The sequence below is a fragment of the Wyeomyia smithii genome, chromosome 3 (genome assembly GCF_029784165.1).
Source record: "Wyeomyia smithii strain HCP4-BCI-WySm-NY-G18 chromosome 3, ASM2978416v1, whole genome shotgun sequence".
Lineage (NCBI taxonomy): Eukaryota > Metazoa > Arthropoda > Insecta > Diptera > Culicidae > Wyeomyia > Wyeomyia smithii.
The window spans coordinates 178326985-178350634 of NC_073696.1; the positions used below are offsets into that span (position 1 = coordinate 178326985).

Consider the following 23650-nt stretch of genomic DNA (forward strand, 5'->3'; position numbering starts at 1 on the left):
AAAAGATGCTCTTGACTTGAGATCATCATTAAATCGTGTTTGAGCTGCGAGAATTTAAGGGGACTTCAATGAGTTTCGGGGGAATATGTTGACTTTTCGTAGATCAACAACAGTGGTTTAACCACGGGCATAAATTATGATACAGATGAAAAAATCGGTAGATATTAATCGATGCGAACATCGACACATGGGACTTACTTTGAAATAATGTAATTGCTTCGATGCATCTTGCCGTTATTGTTATCGCAAATGTGCCGATATTTTTTGAATCACCATTATCGGTCATGCTTCGGTTATGGCTGTCGAAGAAAACTACGTGGTCCTTAAAATCCGGCAACATTTCCGTCGTACTACCGGCGGTGGGCGTAGCATAAAAAGGCTGTCCCTTTGGCAAACTTTGCGTTGGACCTCCGCGGATGACCGGGCCGAGGGGAGTGTAGCTTCTGCTGAGAGGCTTTACTCGTCGATGAGCCGATTCTAAAAGCATAAAATTCCAAGCTTGCATCATAACTATTGGGCTGCATGACACCCGGAAACACGAAGTGCAAAGCAACAAGGCTCGCGTATAGGATGAATATGTGCAGAAAATAACGCTCGCGGTGATATTTGCCCTCTTTGTGTACGTGAGGTTTTGTTGAATGGCGTCACAAATAATGATGGTGCAAAATTTTCTGTGCTGAGCTAGCAGTGTGCCTGGTAAGCCGAGAAAATTTATTACGTTGTTCTTCCCAATTACCTAAATGGAAAAGTTTGTGCCAAGAAAGTTATCTTGGCTGCAAAGTTGTGCGGAGGAATCGATTGAATCAAGTGAAAAACTTGGGAAAATATACCGCGAAGTATGTACATGATAGGTTGATATCGTTACATAAATTCGTTTAAAATTTTGTAACCTGCTTGGTTTAATAGGTTCATGATTTGTGGCATGAGTGGTAATTGTGTAAATCTTATTATAATAACACAATAATGATGCTATTTTTTTAGGATGAAGAAAAATATATACCGTTTTCCGTGAAGTGTATTTTTTTCTCTGCTGTGTATGTTGTTCTTTGTACCAGCTGAATGGTAATAATATGTTTTCTAGCAGTACAATCGTTTCAGAATCATCTTTGAATGATTTTTGTATTAGAGCAGTTTTTTCTCTCTTTTCCTGTTGCATGTATCAAACGCATCCTTTAAAATTAAGACATGTTGGGTTGGTATAGCAAACATCTTTGATACAGTCAAAGGCCATTTGCAGACAACGCAAAATATCAGCAAGTGCAAGTGAAAGTGTTGAAACAAACTTTTATCAAAAACCCACAAGCGTTAACTTCACTTATGCTCAAAGTGTCCTCTTTTAAGCATACTGACTGGTAATTGAAAACTAGACCACGGTTACGGTGAAAGCACACGTTTAAATTAACCTTCGGTTTTCTGGTTTGATAGTCACAAACCACTTTGCTCTGAAGACGTTGCTATTGCTGTTTGCGACAGGTTGAACACTTAGTAGCAGCCGGGATAGTGGTAATGAAATTATACAGGAGGCAGCGTAATTTTCCGAGAAAAGTCTTCATTACAGAGACTGAAATTAAGTTATGGTAGACGTATTAACATACTTTAATAGGAAGCAACTTTAACCCGAAGATGTTGATCTGGCTTTGAAATATCGATATTTATTTTCCTTGATGATTCATGTTAAAGTCCGCTCGTCAAGCGGATGGTCGTGGGTTCGAATCTTAGTAGAACCAGGCCATCCGATGTGAAAAAGGGCTTAAGCATGGGTTTATTCTAGTGCTGGGACTTTTAACCGGATATATTCGTGATCCGGTTATCCGAAGCTCGGATCACGGATGTGTAAACGAATACTATTCGGATGTCCGGATATCCGGATATACTATCCGGATATCCGGATTTTTTTTTCTAGCTTTTAGGCCCGTTCGAATGAAATGTAACACGAAAATTGGCTTTTCCACAATCCCCCATCCCCTCGTAAGTATTTATTTACATAATTCTCATTAAACTATGTTCTGATACAATATCTGGATATCCGGATATCCGACTATCCGAAAATCCGGATATTCTGTCGGATAATATCCGGATATCCGATTGATTCGGATTTTGGATATTTGTCCGATATCCGAGGTCGGATATCCGGATATTTTAATCCGGATAGTCCCAGCACTAGTTTATTCTCAGGCTTCCCACCAGTTATCCTTCCATTACGCTGAAATCTACAATACCTTTGCGTGATTTCCTCTTAACAAAAAATAAGTCCCTCTTATCAATAAAACTGGCCAGAAGGACGCACGACGAAACTTCTCCAGGGAATTATAATTGGTGATATTTGGCAGGGGAACGAGTATCGGTATAGTAGAAAATCGTTCAAAATCTGTCCACGTGGTATGTGGATGGCCCCTTTCATACATCTTGTAGTACTGAAAGCGGTTTACAAGTTTATATAAAAAAGAGTGAGACTACTGAAAACTTCCTGTATACTTCCCAGTCAATCAATTTGTTCAAATATATAAAGCTAATTACACAGTGCAACAATTTTTTTGCCTTGGCTCCTTATATGATTTTTTAATGAAGTTTGATGCGAAAATAAATTTCCCTGAGTTTGAACATATTTCACCTTAAGGGGCAACAATGGCGCCATTTTGAAGTCTCAGAAATCGAATGGTAGGTGTCTGATCAACGTAAAATGTAAAATAAACGTAAAATGGAAAAAAATAGGATTGTTCTCTCGGCTCTCGTCGTGTGCGGTTGATTTTCATTATACCTCCGCTAGCGTACAGTGTATCGGGAGATTGTGTTAATTTTTCTGCAAGTGCCACTTGCAACTGATTTTTACGGATTTTCCGCGGTCGTTTTTGTACCGGTTTTCGATCAAGTGGGTGGATAAAAAGGCCTTGTGAAGTTTTGGCGGCTTCACTTGGTCGGTTAAAGTTTCGCCACAGTGTTTTTTCGGGCTAAAAAATTTGCCCTGCATAGCGTGCCTTGGCTCTTTTGTTTCAATGCGGCGAGCCTATTGTTTTCGGTCAGTGCGTCTGGGATTAACATGTGCAATCTTGAAGCTGCAAAAAAAAAAAAAATAAAATAAAATAAAATAAAATAAAATAAAGAAATACTCGCACAATAATTTGTAGACAACGCGTCTAATTTATATTTATCGAGTAAAATTATAAACTATCATTCTAGTGTCTTTTCGACCGTATGTCATATGCGGTTGTTCATTAAATCCTCCAGCGCCTGCAAAGTGTGTCGAAAGACTTTCGATTAGTGAAGCGGGAATTTGCGCGTGTGCAACTTTAGTTGTTAGTGTTGTTCTATTTTTCTAGCAAATTAATAAACTTTTTATTCGATTGCTCATAAAATAAAATGAGTAGTATGGAGTCGGATCGTGAAGATGGTGAAATAGACTTAGTGCTGGGAAATAATTCTCAAGCTGACGGCCTCTCTTGTTCCTCATCGCTCCTGAACACCCCTAATCACGATAGGGAGAACGATGACTTTGAGGACGGAATCGACGATAGCATGGATGATAGTGCAAACGTTACGGTGCTAAACATTCCTCTTATTTCTCCATCGGTTAAGGGTCACGTAAAAACCCCACCGGAAGGGAAAAAAATCAGACTGAGTGGAGCGGCCGTGAAGCGTTTTAAACATCTGCTCGAAGACGGACACACTCCCTCAGAAGCTCGTCTCCTGGCTAAACAAGGGACATCACATAACGACTCAACAAAGCGTTCTAGAGAAACCAATTTAAGCGGTTCTGCGAGCAGTGGTGGAAATGCTCCAACCGCTAAAAAGGTAAAGGAATCTGCTCAACAGAGCACTGGTTTAGCAAGGGAAGGTTCTTCGGGAAAATCTACTGTCCCAGTGGTACCGAACAAACCCTCCTACAGAGCGGCTACAAGTTACATTAGGGTAGGAGTTCTTTCGAAAAATTACCCTCATGTTGAACTTACAATGCCACAACTATTAGCTGTACAAAAGGCAATTTTACTGAAAGTAGTTCAACAAAAAAAAAAAAAAACAAAAACTTAAACCAAAATTTGGCACCTGTCAATTTAGACCAGGCTTCCTTGTTGTTCTCTGCAAGAACCAGGATACAATTGACTGGTTAAAAAAGGTAATTTCTACCATTACTTCAGCGGGCAATGTTGAGCTAATGACGCTCGATAGGGAATTTATACCACAACCGGACGCTTTCATTGGATTTTCCCCACGAAGCGTGGATGACAGCAATGATACAATTCTAGCTCTGCTAGAAAGCAAAAACGAGGGACTGGTGACTGATGCATGGAGAGTTCTCCGACGCAAAATCATCAACCAACAACACATAGAACTTACTTTTCTAGTTGATGGTATGTCCCTTCAATCAATTAAAAAGAATAAATATGTTTTAGACTATAAATTCGGTGATGCTCGAATACGCAAACAACCTCCAAAAACCTGTGCCACAACCGAATGGTAAGCAGGAAGATGGAGGCGGCAAGAGCGATGGCGGTACCTCAGGTCTAACCACTGTGACGCCAATATCCTCTGTTTCGAACAGACTGAAAATAGTAAAAATTACTCCTGAATACAGGGAAATAAATTTTTCAAAATTTTCTGGTAATGTCGTGCCCATTGAGAGGGATCATGAAAATCCCCCAAAAAACGGCTAAAATTACCATCATGAATAATGTCACCAATATTTATTATGCGAATCTTGTTATTGCAAAGGTAGTACTCGAAATCTCATGCATGAGGTGTACGAACTGGGACACACTGGATGCCATGTTTTTCCAGGAGCAAACAGCGATCAAGAACATAACTTCTGTAATTAACAAACAATCATATAAGTTGGTTTTTAATCGTGTTACTTTATCTCTTAAGTCCTGGTTGAGCAGTAAGACTTCATTGCTTACAGAATTATTAAAAAAAAAACACATCACGGTCATCATAGATGTCTTCATCACTTGTGAAACGTTGAAAATCTGCGTGCTTCTAATTCACTCTTTGGACGACACGGCGGATACTACACATTTATTCAAGGTATGGATCAGAATTTTTAGCTCTTATAACATAGGAATATGGACTAACAAAAGTTTCTCCTTAGAAATATTGACAAAATCATCAGTTTTAATTTATAAATTTATAAGTACGATAATCGACAATACGGATTACGCTGCAAAGGTTTTTCTAGCTGTTGGTGGGTTGTGGGATCCTAGATTGGTGGTACTTTGATTTGCAATGTCTGCCATCAAAGTAGCACAAATTAACATCCAACACAAACGAACAGCAGCCATAAATCTTTGCAGAATAATTCAAACAGGTAGGGGAATTGTGGGTAAAATGAACAGGGGTGGTAAAATGGACACCCGTTTGAATCTCGACTATTACGCTGAAAAATAGTACAAACTTCTTTGGCACCTTACCTTAGAGGCACGATATTTTATAACGATTTTTCGCAAATATCTCTACTCAGACCACTAACCAGCAGAAATCATCGAAGGTTAGTAATTGTTTAAATGATTTTCTCGATATATTTAGGTGTTTTCAACAATATTTATGTGCGGGTGAAATGAACAGCCCATGGAGATCATGAAAAAATTGTGTTAATTTCTATTGAAAAATCTAGATGCTTCGTGTTCATATTAGATAAACGCAAAGGTAAACTCGGACAAATGAACAAATGACCGCGGCTAAGCGTACCGTTGAATGCGAAATGTCCGTAAAAAAAGCTTCCGCCATTTCTCAGTTTCTTGCAAATAAGGTCATCTATTGTTATTAATTCTACAACAAACGGTGAAAATTAAACTGTTCGTGAATGCATAAGTGTGTCACGTGCTATGGAACAACATTTTACTATCTGCAAAAGGATAATTAATGCTCACCCCCAAGGTGTTCATATTACCACCTCCATATGTTCATTTTACCCACACGTGTCCATTTTACCCCCAAAAAACTGCTTTCGAAAATGCTCATGAAAACTACGAAAAATACTATATTTGAGTATTTCTTCTTATTTTTTGTATTAACTATTAGTGACTCAGTTAATGTGCGCTATCGACTCATAGTTGTAGTGTTAAACTGTGGAGGAAATTGGGAAATGGCTTAGGGTGTCCATTCTATCACCCCTTCCCCTACTGCCAACATTGCATTGGTCCAAGAACCTAACTTTAAACATGGAAACTTCTATGTTGGTAATCTAATAAATCCTAACTTTGATATTTTTAGTAAAAGTGGAATGACCAATCCTCGAATTATGCCACGCGCATGCATACTCATAAATAAAATAATAAATGCTACTCTTGTCTCCAGTTTAACCACTAGGGACATTTGTGTTGTCAAAATAGATTTTAAAATCGAAAACGTCAATAGACAGTATGTCTACTGTTCTGCATATTTTCCACACGATGAGACCTCTCCCACGGAAGACTTCAAGAAAGTTGTGACTTATTGTGAAAATGAAAATTTATCTTTAATTGTGGGCAGTTTTTTTTTTTGATTATAGGCGCTTTAACCTTAAGGGTCATTTGCGTCTTAACTTAACTTTATTTATCACAGATGTTTTTACAATATTACATTTTTTTTTAAATGTAATTACTCTGCCTTTAGCCTTTTTATCGTTTCTTAAAATTGTTTCTAATGTCCCTGAGATTTTATATTTAACTAGCTGACCCGGCAAACTTCGTCTCGCCTATTTAAGTGTTCAATTTAATAATTTTAAACATTTCACATTCATTGATTCCTTGCTATTTGTTTATATCATTTGAAATGATTGGTTTTATCGGAATGACATCATCCTCGACTTTTGGCTTTTGTACATCACCTCTATTCCGGAAATATATTGAATGCATTTCAGTTATTCTCGTTTTTTTAGAAACTGAAAGTAGTCATCTCTGAATTCAAAATGGTGTGCAGGGTCAATGCTTGGCTTTTATACATCATTTCGATTCTGGAAATATCCATATGTAGTAGTATTCGGTTATTTTCGGCTGTTTCCCAGAAGTTGCCATTTGACAATTCAAACTGGTGTCTGAGGTCAATTTTTAGCTACTTGCATCATTCTGGATCCGGTGATACACATATTGGGTGGTATTTGGTCACTTCAGGCTATTTTTCAGAAACCGTAAGTCGCCATCTTGGATTTTAAAATGGCATTAGGAGATAATTTCTGGCCTCTGAGCGTCAATCTAGTTGAAGAAAAACTCATATTGAGTGGTATTTGGTCGATTTCGGTTGTTTTCCAGACACCGGAAGTCGCCATCTTATAATTCAAAATGTTGTCAGAGGTCGATTTGTGGCTTCAGTGCATCATAAAAATCCCGGAAATACCCATATTGCGTGGCATTTGGTCATTTGCCGCTGGTTTCCAGAAACCGTGTCGCCATCTTGGATTTCAAAATGGCATTAGGGGACAGTTTTTGGCCTCTGAGCGTCATTTTGGTTAAAGAAACACTCACATTCGGTGATATTTGGTCATTTTCGGCTGTTTTACAAACACCGGAAGTCGCCATCTTACAATTCAAAATGTTGTCTGAGGTCGATTTTTGGCTTCAGTGCATTATAACAATTCCAGAAATACCCAAATTGGGTGGTATTTGGTCACTTCAGGCTATTTTTCAGAAACCGTAGGTCGCCATCTTGGATTGGTAATGGCATTAGGAGACAATTTTGGCCTCTGAGTATCAATCTGGTTGAAGAAACACTTATATTTGGTGTTATTTTGTCATTTTTGGCTGTTTTCTAGACACCGGAAGTCGCCATCTTGGATTTCAAAATGGCATTAGGGGACAGTTTTTTGCCTCTGAGCGTCATTTTGGTTGAAGAAACACTCATATTGGGTGAAATTTGGTTATTTTCGGCAGATTTTCAGACACCGGAAGTCGCCATCTTACAATTCAAAATGTTGTCGGAGGTCGATTTGTGGCTTCAGTGCGTCATAACAATTCCGGAAATACCCATATTGGGTGGTATCTGGTCATTTGCCGCTTTTTTTCAGAAACCGGAAGTCGCCATCTTGGATTTAAAAATGGCATTTGGAGGCATGCCAGAAGAAGGAAGGGTGTCGAAACATTATGGACATGTTTGTAACATCTACAAACATTCACTTGCCAAATTTGGTTAGATTTGCTTGATTGGTTCTCGCGCTGTGCGAAATTTGAGTATCATTTGTATGGGACCCCTCCCTTATAGAAGAGGGAGGGGTGTCAAACCATTATGGATATATTTGTTACCCTTAAAAACATCCACATACCAAATTTGATTGTATTTGGTTGATTGGTTCTCGAGCTGTGCGAAATTCATGTTTCATTTGTATGGGACCCCTCCCTTGTTGAAGAGGGGGGGGGGGTGTCAAATCATTATCGATATATTTGTTACCCCTAAAAACATCCACCTACCCAATTTGGTTCTATTTACTTGGTTAGTTCTCTAGATACGCAGAAATTTGAGTTTCATTTGTATGGAACCCCTCCCTTCCAGAAGAGGGAGGGGTGTCGAACTAATATGGACATATTTGTCACTCCTAAAAACATCCACATGCCAAATTTGGTTTCATTTGCTTGGTTAGTTTTTGAGATGTGCAGAAATTTGTGTTTCATTTGTATGGGGGCCCTCCCTTCCAGAAGAGGGAGGGGTCTCAAACTATCATGAAAACCTTTCTCGGCCCCTAAAACCCCTACATACAAATTTTCACGTCGGTCGGTTCGGTAGTTTCCGAGCCTATATGGATCAGACAGACAGACAGACAGACAGACAGACCGGACAGCATTTTTATAGGTATAGATTCTATCTGTTTGAAATATTATGCATTTCAGTATTATGTGTTCTAATGTAAGTCTGACGTTACATTTCGAACAACAAGGAGGATCAGCATATGGGGTGAAAAGGTATTCATGTGTCAGACGACTATGGCCTATTCTCATTCTTGTCATGGCTTTTTGCTCGTATGTGTCAGTACGATCTTGCCATTTGGCAACATCTTTTTTGATGGTATTCAATTGGGTTCCTGGATTTGCTGAATTCCCTTCTTGTCTCCCCGCTTCTCTGATCTTATTTTTAACTAAAAGCTTTGCATCATCACCTGTCAGTTCGTTACTTGCTTGGTTGGAGAATCTTCCGTCCTTCGCTAATTGATCAGCGTGTGTATTCCCTGGAATTCCCGCATGTCCCGGAACCCAGACTAGTGTTATATCTTTGGTTTTTATTGTTTTCTCACAACTCTGAACCCATGAGTTTTTAGAAAGTCCAGTGCTTAACGCGCGTAGGCAACTTGCACTGTCCGTAAAAATCACACATTTCGATTTGTTGGATACCTTCGAGATAGCCACCTTCAAAGCCATTAGTTCAGCGGAGAAAACAGTACAATTTTCGTTTAATTTCCCGCTCATTGAGAATTTATCGGTAAAAACTCCATAGCCTGTATTACCATCTCCTTTTGATCCATCTGTATAAACTTTCAGGTAGTTTTTGTATTTACTTAACGTTTCCTCAAAAACTGGGAGAACTTTTGTCGCGCTATCACCTGCTTTTACCTGTTTGGCCACTGACCAGTCAATCTTAGGAGGCTCGTAATCCCATTTTTGAGGTCCCCATCGAAAAAGAGGAGTTATTTCTGGAAACGTACTATCAGTGAAACCCTCAAACGATAATTTTGCTCTTTGTATCATAATTAAGTCTTCGGACGTGCGTCCTTTTTCCATCATTCGGATTGCACTTCGTGCTTCTGTCTGCAAAGCAAGGTATTCAAAAGGAAGTTGGCCGGATTCACAGCATATTGCCCTGGATGGACTAGTAGGAAAAGCTCCCGATGCTATCCGTATCGCTTTGTTGTACACTGGTTTAAGTATTGGAATTACTACTTCTTTTTTTCTACTTGCTATACAGTATCCGTAGAGTAAACGTGGAACAATCAGACTATCGGCTATTTTGATCAAAGTTTCACGAGAGCTTCGAATTCGACCTCCTATCATTTTTAATATGTTTATTACGGGGATAGTAGAATGCCGTCTATCCCCGGGGTGTTTTTGAAAGTTTAGTTTGTTATCAAATATCACACCAAGTATTTTCATGTGTTTAACTGTAGGTATAATCATGGGCGCAACTACGGGGGGGCTAGGGGGGGCTTCAGCCCCCTCTAGAAAGTGTTTAGCCTCCCCTAGAATTTTCCAGAGAATGATTGTATTCAATATAAATACATTCTATACTACTTATCAAAGCATCAAAATCAACACAAATTGAGTCGTCATTCATTGGCTGAGAACTAGTTCTGCACCCAGGATCGTTTCTCAAGCCTAGCTCTCTTACTCATCTTACCAGTCAGACAAGAGCTGTAGTAACTCGTGCTGTATCAAGAAGTTGTCGCCATTTTACTCGGTTTTGGGCTGTGTTTCACCAGTTCCTGCGCCCCTTACTTTTGTAACAGTTTGGTAGCTTGCGAAGCAAAGAAGTAGAAACTCGGAGGCTAAAGCCACTAAATCATAGTTATTTTTACGGCTGACTTTTTCTAACTATGTCCGCAAAATCGGCAAACTCCTCACGCAACTACCCTTTTGAAAACCCTTCCGCTTAAGCGCCAGTACGAAGAAACCGTACTGCGTGTTCAATTCCCGGCCCGGCTAGTCCTCTCAGGGCAGGTCAGGTAAGGATTAGCAATATCACAAAATCGCGAAAGAAAACCGCGGAAAACCAAAACCTGATACTAGTGAATCTTTTCCCGCTCAACCAACAGGTAGTTAAAATGGTTCAATAAGTCTTCTGAACATAACCCTGTTTATTTTACTGACTATTCCTATCGCCCTAAACGTGCACGTTATTCTGATTGTAAATTGGATCGATCTAACCTGTTTCGTTACAATGCCCCGTGGCTCACGCTATTTTTCTGGCACAATTCCTTTCCGGAGGGTCGTCTGTCGGTGATCTCCGCCAATGAGTGATGACGATACGGTAACAGGTTCCCACGTGGACCTCGTTCGACTTGGGAACCGCCAAGGAACGACTCAGAGCCAACACGTGTCTAGCGCCGGTAGCAGGGCGCGGGGGATTGGTGTTCGTCACGGATAAATCGTACCTGGTCGAGCCCAAAATAAAACCTTCGCCTGAAGGTTCTATCGAGTAGCCTACGCTAAGGCTATGGTAATATCTGTGGCACTATCGCACAACAATGCAATTTTTTTTTTTAAACTTTTAAACTTAAACTTTTTTTTTTAACTATTTTACTCTCGGTATGCTTACGAGTCTTCTGACTCAAAACGGATTTATACAGTTGCTATCTTCGCTGTCTTAAAGGTGTCACAAGAATCAAGTCCCTAATATCAGGCTTTCTCTATCGAACCAATTTTACTAAGACTCCGAACGCATTCCCAGACGTGTCCTGCTCTGATTGGGCAATGTTGCAAGGAAGATTTTGCGTTAACTCCTGCATCTTCAACTTTGAACTAGTAACTTTACTTATTGTGAAGACTTAAACCTTCAAAAGAATTAGTCCGCTAGGAGGCTAATCTACGGGAGTTATCATTGCAGCGATACTTGTTCTTATAGTTTTAGTTAGAATACCCGCCGCTCTACTTTCGGTATCGCTGCTATCATCAAAGGGTTACATTATTAAAGGGTTACACTTTCTGGTGCCGGTAAGGTTTGCTGAAGAGAAGTGATTCCACAGGGTTGTCGTCCGGCATCCTTACGACGTGACTGGCCCGCCGCAAGCTATTGTCTTTCGCCAGGTGCGCAATGGGGTTCTCTCCAAGCAGCGCTTGTAGCTAATGGTTCATGCGCTGTAGCCGTTATCCGTCGTCCGTTTGTACTCCACCTTAGATAGTCCACAGCACCTTCCGCTCGAAAACACCAAGAGGACTACCGGTTATATCAGGGTTTTGTAGTTTTTTGTATTGAAGTAGTCATGTCCGATCAGCACTGTGGTCTATTGTTTTGCTGTACGTTGGTCGAGGAAAGAAGGGACTTTGGACTGCCAGCCCGTGGGAAGCTGCGAAGTTGGTGCATAGCTGGCCGTTGTCGTTCGTCACGGTGTACAATACACGATCTTGGTGTCTCTACGCGAGCAGCTATCGGAAAGTTTCTCCAGCTGTGCGTAGAACGTTTCTTTATCTGCATCAGGTCTTTCTTCGTGAGGGCAGTGCACATTGGGAATAGTGTAGTTGTAGAACCAGCCTTTTATTCTCAACAAACACAACCTGTCGCTGATTGCCTGCCATTTCATCACACGACTCTGCATTCTGCACAGCACTATAAAACCGCTACCAAGCTCATTGGTTGTGCCACCGCTTTGGTGGTACTGTCACAAATCCACCGTACCTTCTCTCCTTTCAGGCAAAGCTCCTGGAGCGCAACGATGTCGAACTGGCGGGATTCTAGCTGATCCAGCGGAATCCAGTCAACATCCGGGGCGTTGAGCGATCTACTGTTACATGTACCGAGCTTCTAAGCGTCGTCCTTATTCGTCGGCTGGGTCATTGCCTATTGTTCCGGTTCGTTTTGAATTCTTGATGCTTCGTAGTATGTTTATTTTAGTATGCTGCCTTACTAGGGCTGCGATGCCTAGTCTCGCGACAGGGCTGCCGCCATGAGTGTAGCTGGCGAGACACCGCATTTCATAGTTCAGCCGTTCGGTCCGGATCAGTCGCTGTTGAGCCGCCCCTAGCCTGTGGGGTTCAGACAAGCTGCTCTCTAAGGAGAACAACTACCCCTTTCCTGTCAGCATACGGCCAAGTTCCCACCGGTTCACCGGTTATCCCTTGGTTGCTCGTATCACAGTCGGTAACACGTGGAGAAAGGAATAGGGCATTATGCCTTGAACCACACTGGGGTCTATTTTATTCCAGCTAGTACGGGTGTGCTGTTAAAAAGCACTGCCCAGCCATTTACCAAACCTGGCTCTCCTCAATATCAAATCAGTGTTGCTGAAAGAGGTTGGCGTTGGCGCTGTGTTCAAGATATTCAGTACATCTTCGGAGATTCTATCCCGAAGTGATTTTTTCTGCTGTTACGACACTATTTTAAGCGTCATTAAATAAGCATATTAAAACTCCTTTTTCCGTTTTTTTTTTAAATTACATACATGAAAACTAGCCCCCCCTAGAAATTTTCCTAAGTTGCGCCCATGGGTATAATCATTTCTTCTACTTTAACATCAGGTACTCTTCCTCGGTGTCTGCTGTGTGTGCAAGTGTGCAGTAGCTGACACTTGGAGATAGCTGTTTTAAACCCTATTGATGTTAGCCATTGCATTGATTGTTCGGCGGCATACTGTATTTTAGCTCTCAGGCGATTTCGCTGTTTACCATACGCAACAATAATTGTATCGTCGGCGTAGACAAGGGTTTGAACGTTAACGGGTACCGAACTAAACAAGGGATTAAGGGCAATTAAAAATAGAGTTACTGACAAAGTTGACCCCTGTGGGACTCCTCGTGATGTAGAGCGAGTAGAAGAAATTGTTGAGCCTATTTTGACTTTGAAGGTTCGATCTTTGAGAAAACTTTGTAAAAATTGAAGCATGCGACCCGAAATATTCATCTTCTTAAGCGATTCAATGACTGCCTTCCTATTTACTGTATCGTACGCTTTTGATATGTCGATTGATACCATCTCGCAATGTTGATTTTGTCTTAACGGCTGGTCTAGAAATTCTTCCAGCTCAGTGAAATAAACATCAGTTCCGAGTCCTTCTCTGAAAGCATATTGGCGAGGATCTAGTAGTTTCTTCACTTCCAGTTCGCACACTAATCTTCTATTTATAATTCTTTCTAACACTTTACCTACACAGCTTATTAATGATATTGGTCGGTACTCTTCAGGATTTCCTTTTTTTCTGATTCTTTTTGGAATTGGGACTATCATGGACTCTTTCCATCCTGTTGGGATTATTCCCGATTCCCAAACATCATTATAACATTGCAATAAAGCTAATTTACCTTTTAGTGGCAGATTTTTTAACAGCGGATATCCAATACCATCCGAACCAGTGCCTTTGCTTGAGCATTTGCTGAGAGCCCACTCTAGTTCACGTAAAGAAATATCCACATTGTATTTACATGTGTTTACAGAGGAAAATGTACTTTCAAGGTGAAGGGACTGTTCTACGCTAGTCAAACTTATACCTTGGTTTGAAACCGCTTGGAAATGGTCAGCAAGGATTTCCGCTACTTGAACAGGGTTATCTGTGATACCGTCATTAGTATTGATGAAGTACCTGGGGATTTTGAATTTTCCTTGCAATGTTGCGACTCTGTTCCACATTTCTGATGGCGACGTGCTGACGTTGATGTGCTCTACAAAGTCACTCCAACTTTTCTCTTTGGCTCCGTGGATAACTCTCCGAGTTTCATTTCTTTTCTTCCGAAAATCAATCAGAACAGCTTGTCGGTTAGGATCACTGGGATCCGATCGATGCAGTGCTCTAAGGGCTTTCCGACGAGTTTTGATTGAGTTGGCAACCTTTTTTGTTCCACCAAGGGACCTTTTTATGTCCTGCTCTTCCAGAAGAGCGAGGGATACACGTAATAGCTATGTTTAATATTATTTCCGAGAAAAGTTCTGGAGTGTAGTGTATTTTAGGATCGATTGCAGTATTAATTTGGTGGCGATACTCAGACCAGTTGGCCTCTTCAAAAATCCATTTGGTTGGACATAGCCGTGGCGTAGCCCTGTAGGCAGGAGTCAAAAAGATTGGGAAATGGTCGCTACCGTGCAAATCATCTTCAACATTCCAAAGCAGGCTGTTTATTGGGTCAGATTATAATGTCAAATCTACGGCCGATTTAATGCCGTTCGCGGGGGAGAGGAAAGTAATTGAATCGTCGTTTAGTATATGCATATCGTATTGAGATATTGCACTATTTACGATTTTTCCACGAGCATCGGTGGTAACACCACCCCATATTTCAGAATGGGCGTTCAAATCTCCCATTACGATAAAAAGTTTTGGTAATTGTGCAAGCAGCTCATTAATCTCGTCTTTCAATATATTGTTGTCGTGGGAAGGTGGGATATATAATGAAACATATGTGCGTTCTATCGGAAGCTTAACTCTAACGGCTAACGCTTGTAAATTGGTTTTGAAAGGTATTCTATGGTGTGGGACGTCTCTTATTACGGCCACAGCTACTCCACCCTAACAAGTGTTTCGAGTTGGAGGAAAACAATAAAAACTATAGTCTGGAGAGAAAGATAAGCAGTTGGGTTGACAAAGAGTTTCTTGGAGGCAAATCACGTCAGGTTGGTGAGATTTAGTTAGTAATTGCAATTCTGCGCGTCTGGCACGATACCCTCTCAAATTCCATTGCATTGCAGTTTTTTTAAGTGATATTTTTAGTACTTGTTAGTCTATCTGCATTAGTTATTTTGTTTGTGTTGGTTTTGTTCGTGTTACAATTCTTATTATCAGCTGATTGGTTGAATGTTAGTTGTTGTTAAGAAAATTCAGATAGACTTGCTTGTTGTGGTTCATTAAGTGGGTGGGTTAACTATATGCTCGTTTCCGTTATGCTGTTTATCGTTTTCGGTTTCCATTGGTGGTGATTCGGTATGGGTAGTTTTGTGTTTGCTGCGTTGTTTCGTTGTTGCTGCTGTTCCCTTGGGAGGAGTTAAGCTCCTTACATCTTTGACCGGTCTAGTAGGGGAGTAGCCTTCACTTGTTTGGCGACGTTTGATGTTCTTGGAGTCCAAATTGCCAGTTTCCATTTCACTGTGTTGTGGTTGTTGCCTTTCCTTTTTCAATTCAGCTACCTCTTTTATTAATACTTCAAGAAGTTTTCGTAGTTTCACTATTTCTAAATCCTTTTCGTCCAGTTTTCTTTGCATGTCTGCTATGCCTGCGTGTATTACGTTACCAGATTCTTGATTTCTGTCCTTTCGAGCTTCGAATCTTTTTCTGGCTTCCGCAAATGATACGTTTTCATCTATCTTAATTTTGATCGTCTGTATTTCAGCATTTTTAGCGTTGCATTCCCTTGACCTGGCGCTGTGAGCTCCACTACAATTGACGCAGTGAGGACCAGCTGGACAAGGTTCTGTATCGGCATGCTCCGTGGAGCAATCCGGACACGTCGCTTTACCGCCACAGAAACGTTTTGTGTGGCCTAGCCTATGGCATTTAGTACATTGGAGGGGGCTGGGGTAGTATGTTTGTGTCTTGACTCGTACATAACCGAAATAAAGATACTCCGGAATGGTCGTACCTTGTAATGTCACCACCATCGTCGGTGTGGGATGAAATGTTTTCTTATCATTTTTGTCTCTTATAGTAAAGCGTTTGACCTCTATAGCCCGCTGAGATTTAAGGTCTGTTAGTAGTTCTTCGTTTGTGAGCGATAACCCGAACGGGCATGTCACTTTACACTTCCGAACATTGAGCGTTTCGTGGAAACAGGCCCGGATTTGAGGGGGGGCAAAGGGGGCAAATGCCCCGGGCCTCCCGATTGAAGGGGCCCACCTAGTCCTAGGGCGACCTTTTTTTTTGCTCGTCACCTTCCAGAACGATACCACCTCTAAATCTTTTAAGAAAAGAGGAAAAGAGGGCCTCACAAACAAATTTGTCCCGGGCCCCACAGCGTCTAAATCCGGCCCTGCGTGGAAACCGATGGTAATTGGTGTACCGTCTATCAGCTGTCGTAACTTCATTAACTTTTCAATCTGTTTCATTAACTTTTCAATCTGTTTCGCCTGTCTTACTTTCAAATATAGCGAGCTTCCTCGCCTCCGGTCTTGCGTCGTCGATTGCGCCAACTGTATTCTCAATTGATTTGCGAATGGTGAAGGGATTGTCCGGGAGTTTACTGCTTTCGTCAGCATGTTTCATAACTAGTACTGATAGCTCTCCGTTGATAGGATCCATCCACTCGGGCATCCTGCGACCTGTGGTTGTACCATCAACCGTATCTAGGGCACTTTTGTTCTGATTCGGCCAATTGGATTGGTTGTTGTTCTCGGGTCAGGTGGAAGTGAATTTCCGCCTGCCCATTGTGACGGCTCTGAGGCCATCACACGGTAGATATCATCTCTTCACTCACTTTTTGCACTAGCTATTTATAGATCTCTCCAAATTTGGGGATAGAGTTAATCTCTCACGAGAGAAGACCGGTCTCTCACTCTTACTCTTTTTATTTATTCCAGTGATTGTTCGACACGACAATAGAATTTAGATGGCCGCTTGAAATAGCACGTTTTTCACTTTGACTATTGTTTCTATTTTACCATTAATCAGATCAGAATGTTCTCCCTATACTCAGTTAACTCCCGGTTGTCCCAACTCCTCGTATGACAAACTGTATAGTTTAAATCACTAGTTAAATTGACCCTTAACTATTGTTTAATTACGAGTAGTAGCACACGCACATCCGTGTTCAGTACCGTTTGAATTGAACTGAATTGTGGGCAGTGATGTAAACGCCCATCATATAATTTGGGGTAGTTCAAATATAATTCCCAGGGGCTCTGACCTGATGGAGTATCGTTGCTCTACGAATTTGAATATTTTGACTATAGGAAATGCTCCAACTTTTTTAAGCCACTACAGAGAGGAAGTGCTAGACTTAACACTCTGTACAAATAATGTTATTCATGAAGTGAACAATTGGCGAGTTTCTAACGAAGAATCATTGGCTGATCATAGATTTATATTCTTTGAGCATCTCAATGATTGTTTAGAGGTAACTCGTTTCAGGAATCCAAAAAATACAGATTGGGACGCCTATGTCGACGCTCTAGCGTCGAAATTTCACGGGTATGAATCTGTTTTGGAAAGCCCACATGATCTAGACGATGCTGTTGAAATCACAACATCCTACATCATGGAGGCTTATGAAGAAAGTTGTCCCTCACGAACAATTAAATCAACACGCGGCACGTCCTGGTGGAATACTGAACTTGCAAAATGACACAAGAATTGCAGAAGGGCTTGGAACAGACGCCGTACAGAGGGAATCATTGCTTTGAAAAAAAAGGTCGGAAAGCTTATAAAAAAGCTCTAAAATCCTCTGAACGACGGGGCTGGAAAAACCTCTGCACAAACATTTCTAGTGTGAATGAAACTAGCAGACTTAATAAAGTTTCAGCGAAATCTAAGGACTTTCAAATTAACTCGATAAAGAATGAAGATGGAAAGTTTAGTACAAATGATGGAGAGGTTCTAGAAAACCTCTTTAGAATACATTTTCCGGGGTGCTTAGAGCTGGAACAATATGGCGTTCCCGATCACTTTTCCGTTCCTTCGGACACATGGGTGATAGCTCGTCGGCTGATGACAATCGAGTCAATAAAATGGGCTTTGGATGGTTTTTGAAGTAGAATACTTCTCTCAGGAAGTTCGGCTACATAGGGATGTGAAATGATAATCTAAAACTGAAAAAAGTGAGAAATATGTCCAATTTCAAATGCTAATAAATCGGTTAGTTTTCGATGGATTTCCTTCGTTTTTGCAGCAATCGATTGGAAAATCTTCTAAGATTCCTACCAAATGCATGAAATTGCAATTTTATCATTCGAACTATTGTACTATTGAAAATTCTTAAGCCTTGTCAAAACACAAAATTCGACCTCTGATTGGTCGTTATACTGCGCTTTCCCAAGCACGGTCGGCAGAGTTATGGACCTAGTAAATTGGGAATGCATCATTTGGCCTATATAAGATCAGATAATAAACAGACAATCGGATATTACATTTAACAACTGAAATTTGAGGAACACAAATGAATATTTGAAGAGTTAATATTTTCTCGTTTTGCGCTATAATCCAAAGTTAATTATCTTCATCTACATGCATACTCTGACTATTATTACGTGTTTGCGTCGCTTAGTGTTTGGCTACGGTCATGCAGAACGCAAATAACGGCGCGATGCGATTCGGCAAGACGAAATCTGTTGAAATGTATAGCTCTACTTCGCCTTAAAAAGAGCTGTACATTTCACCACGGTAAGGCGAATCGCGCCGTCATTCGCGTTCTGCATAACCGTAGCCTTTGTTCCGTTCCCGTTTAATGATGTCGTATTAAATGTGCATATTACAAATTGGCAGCACTTCAACTTTTCATTTGCACAAAATTTAAAAATATTCAATGAACTTCATTCAAAATATCAAACAAAATGAAATTACAATACTGCCAATGAACAGTCAACGTTATTTACTAGAAAAAATGATTCCGGAATTTACGCGGTTTTTTTTAAGGCGGATTCCGGAATTTACGCGGATTTTTTTACGCGGGTTCCGGAATTCACGCGGTTTTTTTACGCGGATTCCGGGATTTACGCGGATTCCGGAATATACGCGGTTTTTTTACGCGTTTTTTTTTTACGCGGCACGTATCCCCCGCGTAAAAAGCGACTTTACTGTATTCTACTTCAACCTTGCGGTCGTGGCTTTGCATACAACCTTCTTGTGATTTTGCCATATAAGACTTCTGGAGCTGATGGAATATACCCATGTTTGCTCCAGAGAGGCTTCCAACATTTAAAAAATATTTTAAAGCAGATTTTTACTTGCAGCCTTGCTACAGGATACATTCCAAAATCCTGGATAAATAAAAGGAGAAATAAAAGGAGAGAAATAATATTCCAAAGGGGGGACGTGCTTCATATGATGAAGCAAAAAGCTTTAGGCCAATCAGCTTGAGCTTCTTTCTCAAATGTTTGGAGAGAATTATCGATCATAACATTCGTAATGAAATTTTGTCCAGACGACCTCTTCATGAAATGCAACATGCGTATCAAAGAGGAAAGTCTACAATTACTCTCTTACACCGTGTTATCCATGATATAGAAAAGGCCTTTTCAGGGAAGCAATCCTGTTTAGAAGTTTTCTTAGATATTGAAGGAGCTTTTGACAGTGTTCCATTCAATGTTATAGTTGATGCGGCACACTTTCATGAAATACCCTCATTCATCGTGACGTGGATACATGAGATGCTAAAAAATCGTTATTTGAACTCATCGGTAAGAGGAACGTACATAAGAAAACAATGCATCAAAGGATGTCCCCAGGGAGTTGTTTTGTCACTTCTGCTGTGGAATCTCGTAGCGGACGGTCTGTTACGAAGACTAAATAACTTAGGATTTCCTTCTTATGGCTTCGCTGATGATTATCTTGTTATGATTACTGGAATGTGTATAAGCACAATTTTTAACCTGATGCAACAGGCTCTAAAGGAAACTGAAAAGTGGTGTTGTGAAGTTGGGCTCTCTGTAAATCCCAATAAAACATCACTTGTATTGTTCACTAAAAAAAGGAGAATCACTGAAGCTCGTCCACTTCGTTTCTTTGACTCTGAGGTCTGTGTGACAGATCAAGTTAAACACCTTGGAGTAATACTAGACTCTAAACTTAACTGGTCTGTTCACATCGATTTTAGAATAAAAAAGGCATGCATGGCCTTTGGACAAGTTAGACGAACAATTGGTAAAAGCTGGGGTCTTAAACCTAAATACATTTTCTGGATTTATACTGCCATAATAAGACCAATACTAGCGTACGGATGTCTCGTATGGTGGTAAAAGGGAGAGCTGAGTAGCATTCAGACAAAGTTAAATCATCTACAGCGGATGTGTCTAATGTCATTGTCTGGTGCATTCTCTACAACACCCACTGCTGCTTTAGAAGCTCTTTCTGGTATAAAACCGTTGCAAATTTTCTAGAAACAGGAAGCCTACTCATGTGCATACCGGTTACAAGCAAATGGATTTTGGCACTATGATATCAATAATTACAATTCCCATTCACGTGTGTGGTACCACATGCTCTCGTGGGACCAACTTATAATTGCTCCAAGTGATATGACTCTTCCTGTGAGTTTTCCTTATGGTGATTTCAGTACCTTTTTTACCTGTGCGTAATGATTGGATATCAGGCCGCATAGAAAGAGAAATTTCGGATCATATTGTTATTTATACGGATGGATCTCTGCTTGAAGGAAAAGCTGGAGCTGGAGTTTACTCGAGTGAACTAAGATTGCAACAATCTTTTTCATTAGGTATCTACTGCATTTGTGGAGTGCTGGCAGCCCTCCAACAAAAGGTGATTGGGCAAATAATCTATATTTGTTCTGATAGTCAAGCTGCTGTCAAAGCACTTGGTTCTCACAACTCTAGGTCGAAGCTAGTCATTGCGTGTCGCACTTGTCTAGAAGAACTTAGCATCATAAATACTGTTAATCTTCTTTGGGTCCCTGGACACTCTAACATTGCTGGTAATGAATGGGCAGACGAGCTTGCCCGAAGTGGTGCATCAAACAATTTTGTGGGTCCTGAGCCCGCGGTACCTATTCCTGAGTCTTGGATAAAACAAAAGATCTGCTTTTGGGCTTTATCTGAGCATAACAGGTTGTGGACAAACCTTGGCTCCTGTCGTCAAACAAAATTGTATTTGCCAAGCTTATCTGTAAAAGTTAGTAACTATCTTTTGAATTTATCAAAAAAGAACTGCAGTGTGCTGATAAGAGCAGGCCCGGATCTGAGGGGGGGGCAAAGGGGGCAAATGCCCCGGGCCTCCCGATTGAAGGGGCCCCCCTAGTCCTAGGGCGACCTTTTTTTTTTGCTCGTCACCTTCCAGAACGATACCACCTCTAAATCTTTCAAGAAAAGAGGAAAAGAGGGCCTCACAAACAAATTTGCCCCGGGCCCCACAGCGTCTAAATCCGGCCCTGGATAAGAGTTCTAACTGGCCACTGTAGTTTGAACTATCATTTAGCAAGCATGCATCGTTCGAATACTTTTGGTTGCGACCTCTGTGAGGGCGATTATGGGTCTTCCTTTCATTTAGTATGTAGTTGTCCCAGACTTGCCCAACTGCGTTACAGGATTTTCGGTCGTCATCTCATAAATGAATCTGAATATAGATCTCTTGATTTGAAAAATATCCTTCAGTTCATTCTCAATTGCGGGAAAGAACTCTAGTGCCTACTAAGTTTTTGCTGGGACTAGGACTAGGAAGACGAACTTTATGGTTTGTCACTGATTATTCCTAGAACACAAATATCACATGCTTTTTCTATGTTTCCAATCCTTTCTTTATCCTTTTTCTCACCCACTCTTAATACTTCCTTCTTCTTCTATCTCTTCTTCCCCTTTTTGTCAGGTAAATGATGAGCTGGTTCCTACGGTTAGGCCCAAATCCTTCACATGTGAGGGGAACGTGCCGTTATAAACCATGGCTTTTTAGCCGACCTACCTGATACCTGATACCTGAATTACACAGTGCAACAATTTATTTGCCTTGGCTCCTATGTATGATTTTTTGATGAAGTTTGATGCGAAAATAAATTTCCCTGAGTTTGAACATTGAACATGAACATTTCACCTTAAGGGGCAGCAATGGCGCCATTTTGAAGTCTCAGAAATCGAATGGTAGGTGTTTGATCAACGTAAAATGTCAGCAAAATGTCGATTTTGCCCCAACTCCCCTACAATACTAAAATAGATTTATCTGCTGACATTTTACGTAGATCAGATACCTACCATTCGATTTCTGAGACTTTTTTACTCAAAATAAGATATAACTTGACTACCACTTTAGGATATTAGCGAATTACCATTAATGCTCAGAAATAATCGATAATATTTTGCTTTGTGAAATATACTAGAACTATGCCAAACCCGGTTTCGTAGAATCACCGTTTTGAGCTCAGTTTTTGTCCGATTTAAGATCTGTTTTTTTTTAAAAGATGGGTAAAAAGATGCTAATATGTGGACAAACTCTTAGAATTTTGATATTTGGCCTCAAAACAAAATGGCGTCGAAAAAACCACAAAAATTACCGGTTTCTCAAAAATTCAAAATGGCGCCATTGTTGCCCTTTTAGGTGAAATATGTTCAAACTCGGGAAAATTTAGTTTTGCATAAAAATACACAAAAAAATTATATATAGAAGCCAAGGCAGAAAAAAAGTCAATTTTCGTTGCACTGTGTTATTTTACACTGACGTAGTTGTCGATGGTTGTGGGGTGGCGTGATCCGCTCAGAACCAACCCAACTGGTCTATATTTAATCTTAGCCGACACCGGGAGATTTTCTGGGGTGAAACTAAAACCTTGGATCATGCCTTGCATCGCATGAAGAAATAAAGCCATTAGCGCCGGTCCTTTAATCAACGGGTCGTAAGTTAGGGTCCTGGGTGGAGTCGCCTCCCCGGGCGTCGGTGATTGGCACCATTGGCGGAACTATACCGACGGAAGGTAAGCGAGAATAAAAAAAATGAGACAACTTTTCTTTGGATGCATCAACTACTGGTGCTGCCCGCTACCGCACAAAGGTAGTATTACGCATTACTTGGTCTATAATTTTGTCGACCGGGCTTGGGTAAGTAATCATATAGAGGTCGAATTTTGCGTGTCGACCAGGCTTGACAATCAGAGCCGTAGCTACTCCGTTTTGCGTGGTAGGTGCAGAAATTTCAAAGGCGTTTTTTTGTTAAAGAAGTAATTTAAAAGTAATACATTTAGCTCAAATATACAAAAGCTAATCTATAATATGTGAATACGTAAAGTATTCGCTTTAATTATACGAATCAGAAAAATTTCGCTAAGGGCAATGCAAACGCGTGGGGGGCTAAAAATAAAATTACAATTTTCTGCATTTGGGAGGATTCTTAGAAGATTTTCAAAAAAGTGTTTATTGGGTAAAAAACTTAGTCAGAATAAAATCTCCACTCTCCGAAGGATCCGGAATGACCGTGAAA

The 23650-nt window shown here is 40.6% G+C and overlaps 1 protein-coding gene across 2 annotated transcripts in view; it reads right to left on the minus strand.

Moving 5' to 3' along the window:
- The window catches only part of LOC129726663 (protein eva-1 homolog C), a 421987-nt gene that overhangs the window by 17277 nt on the left and 381060 nt on the right, over positions 1-23650 (minus strand). Inside the window, exon 9 of one of the 2 annotated variants that reach the window (XM_055683616.1) lies at positions 199-477. The exons of the other annotated variant lie outside the window; for it this stretch is intronic. Within the exon in view, the coding sequence (XP_055539591.1) occupies positions 199-477 (279 nt within the window). The remainder of the gene's footprint in view (positions 1-198; positions 478-23650) is intronic. 2 annotated transcript variants of the gene reach the window in all.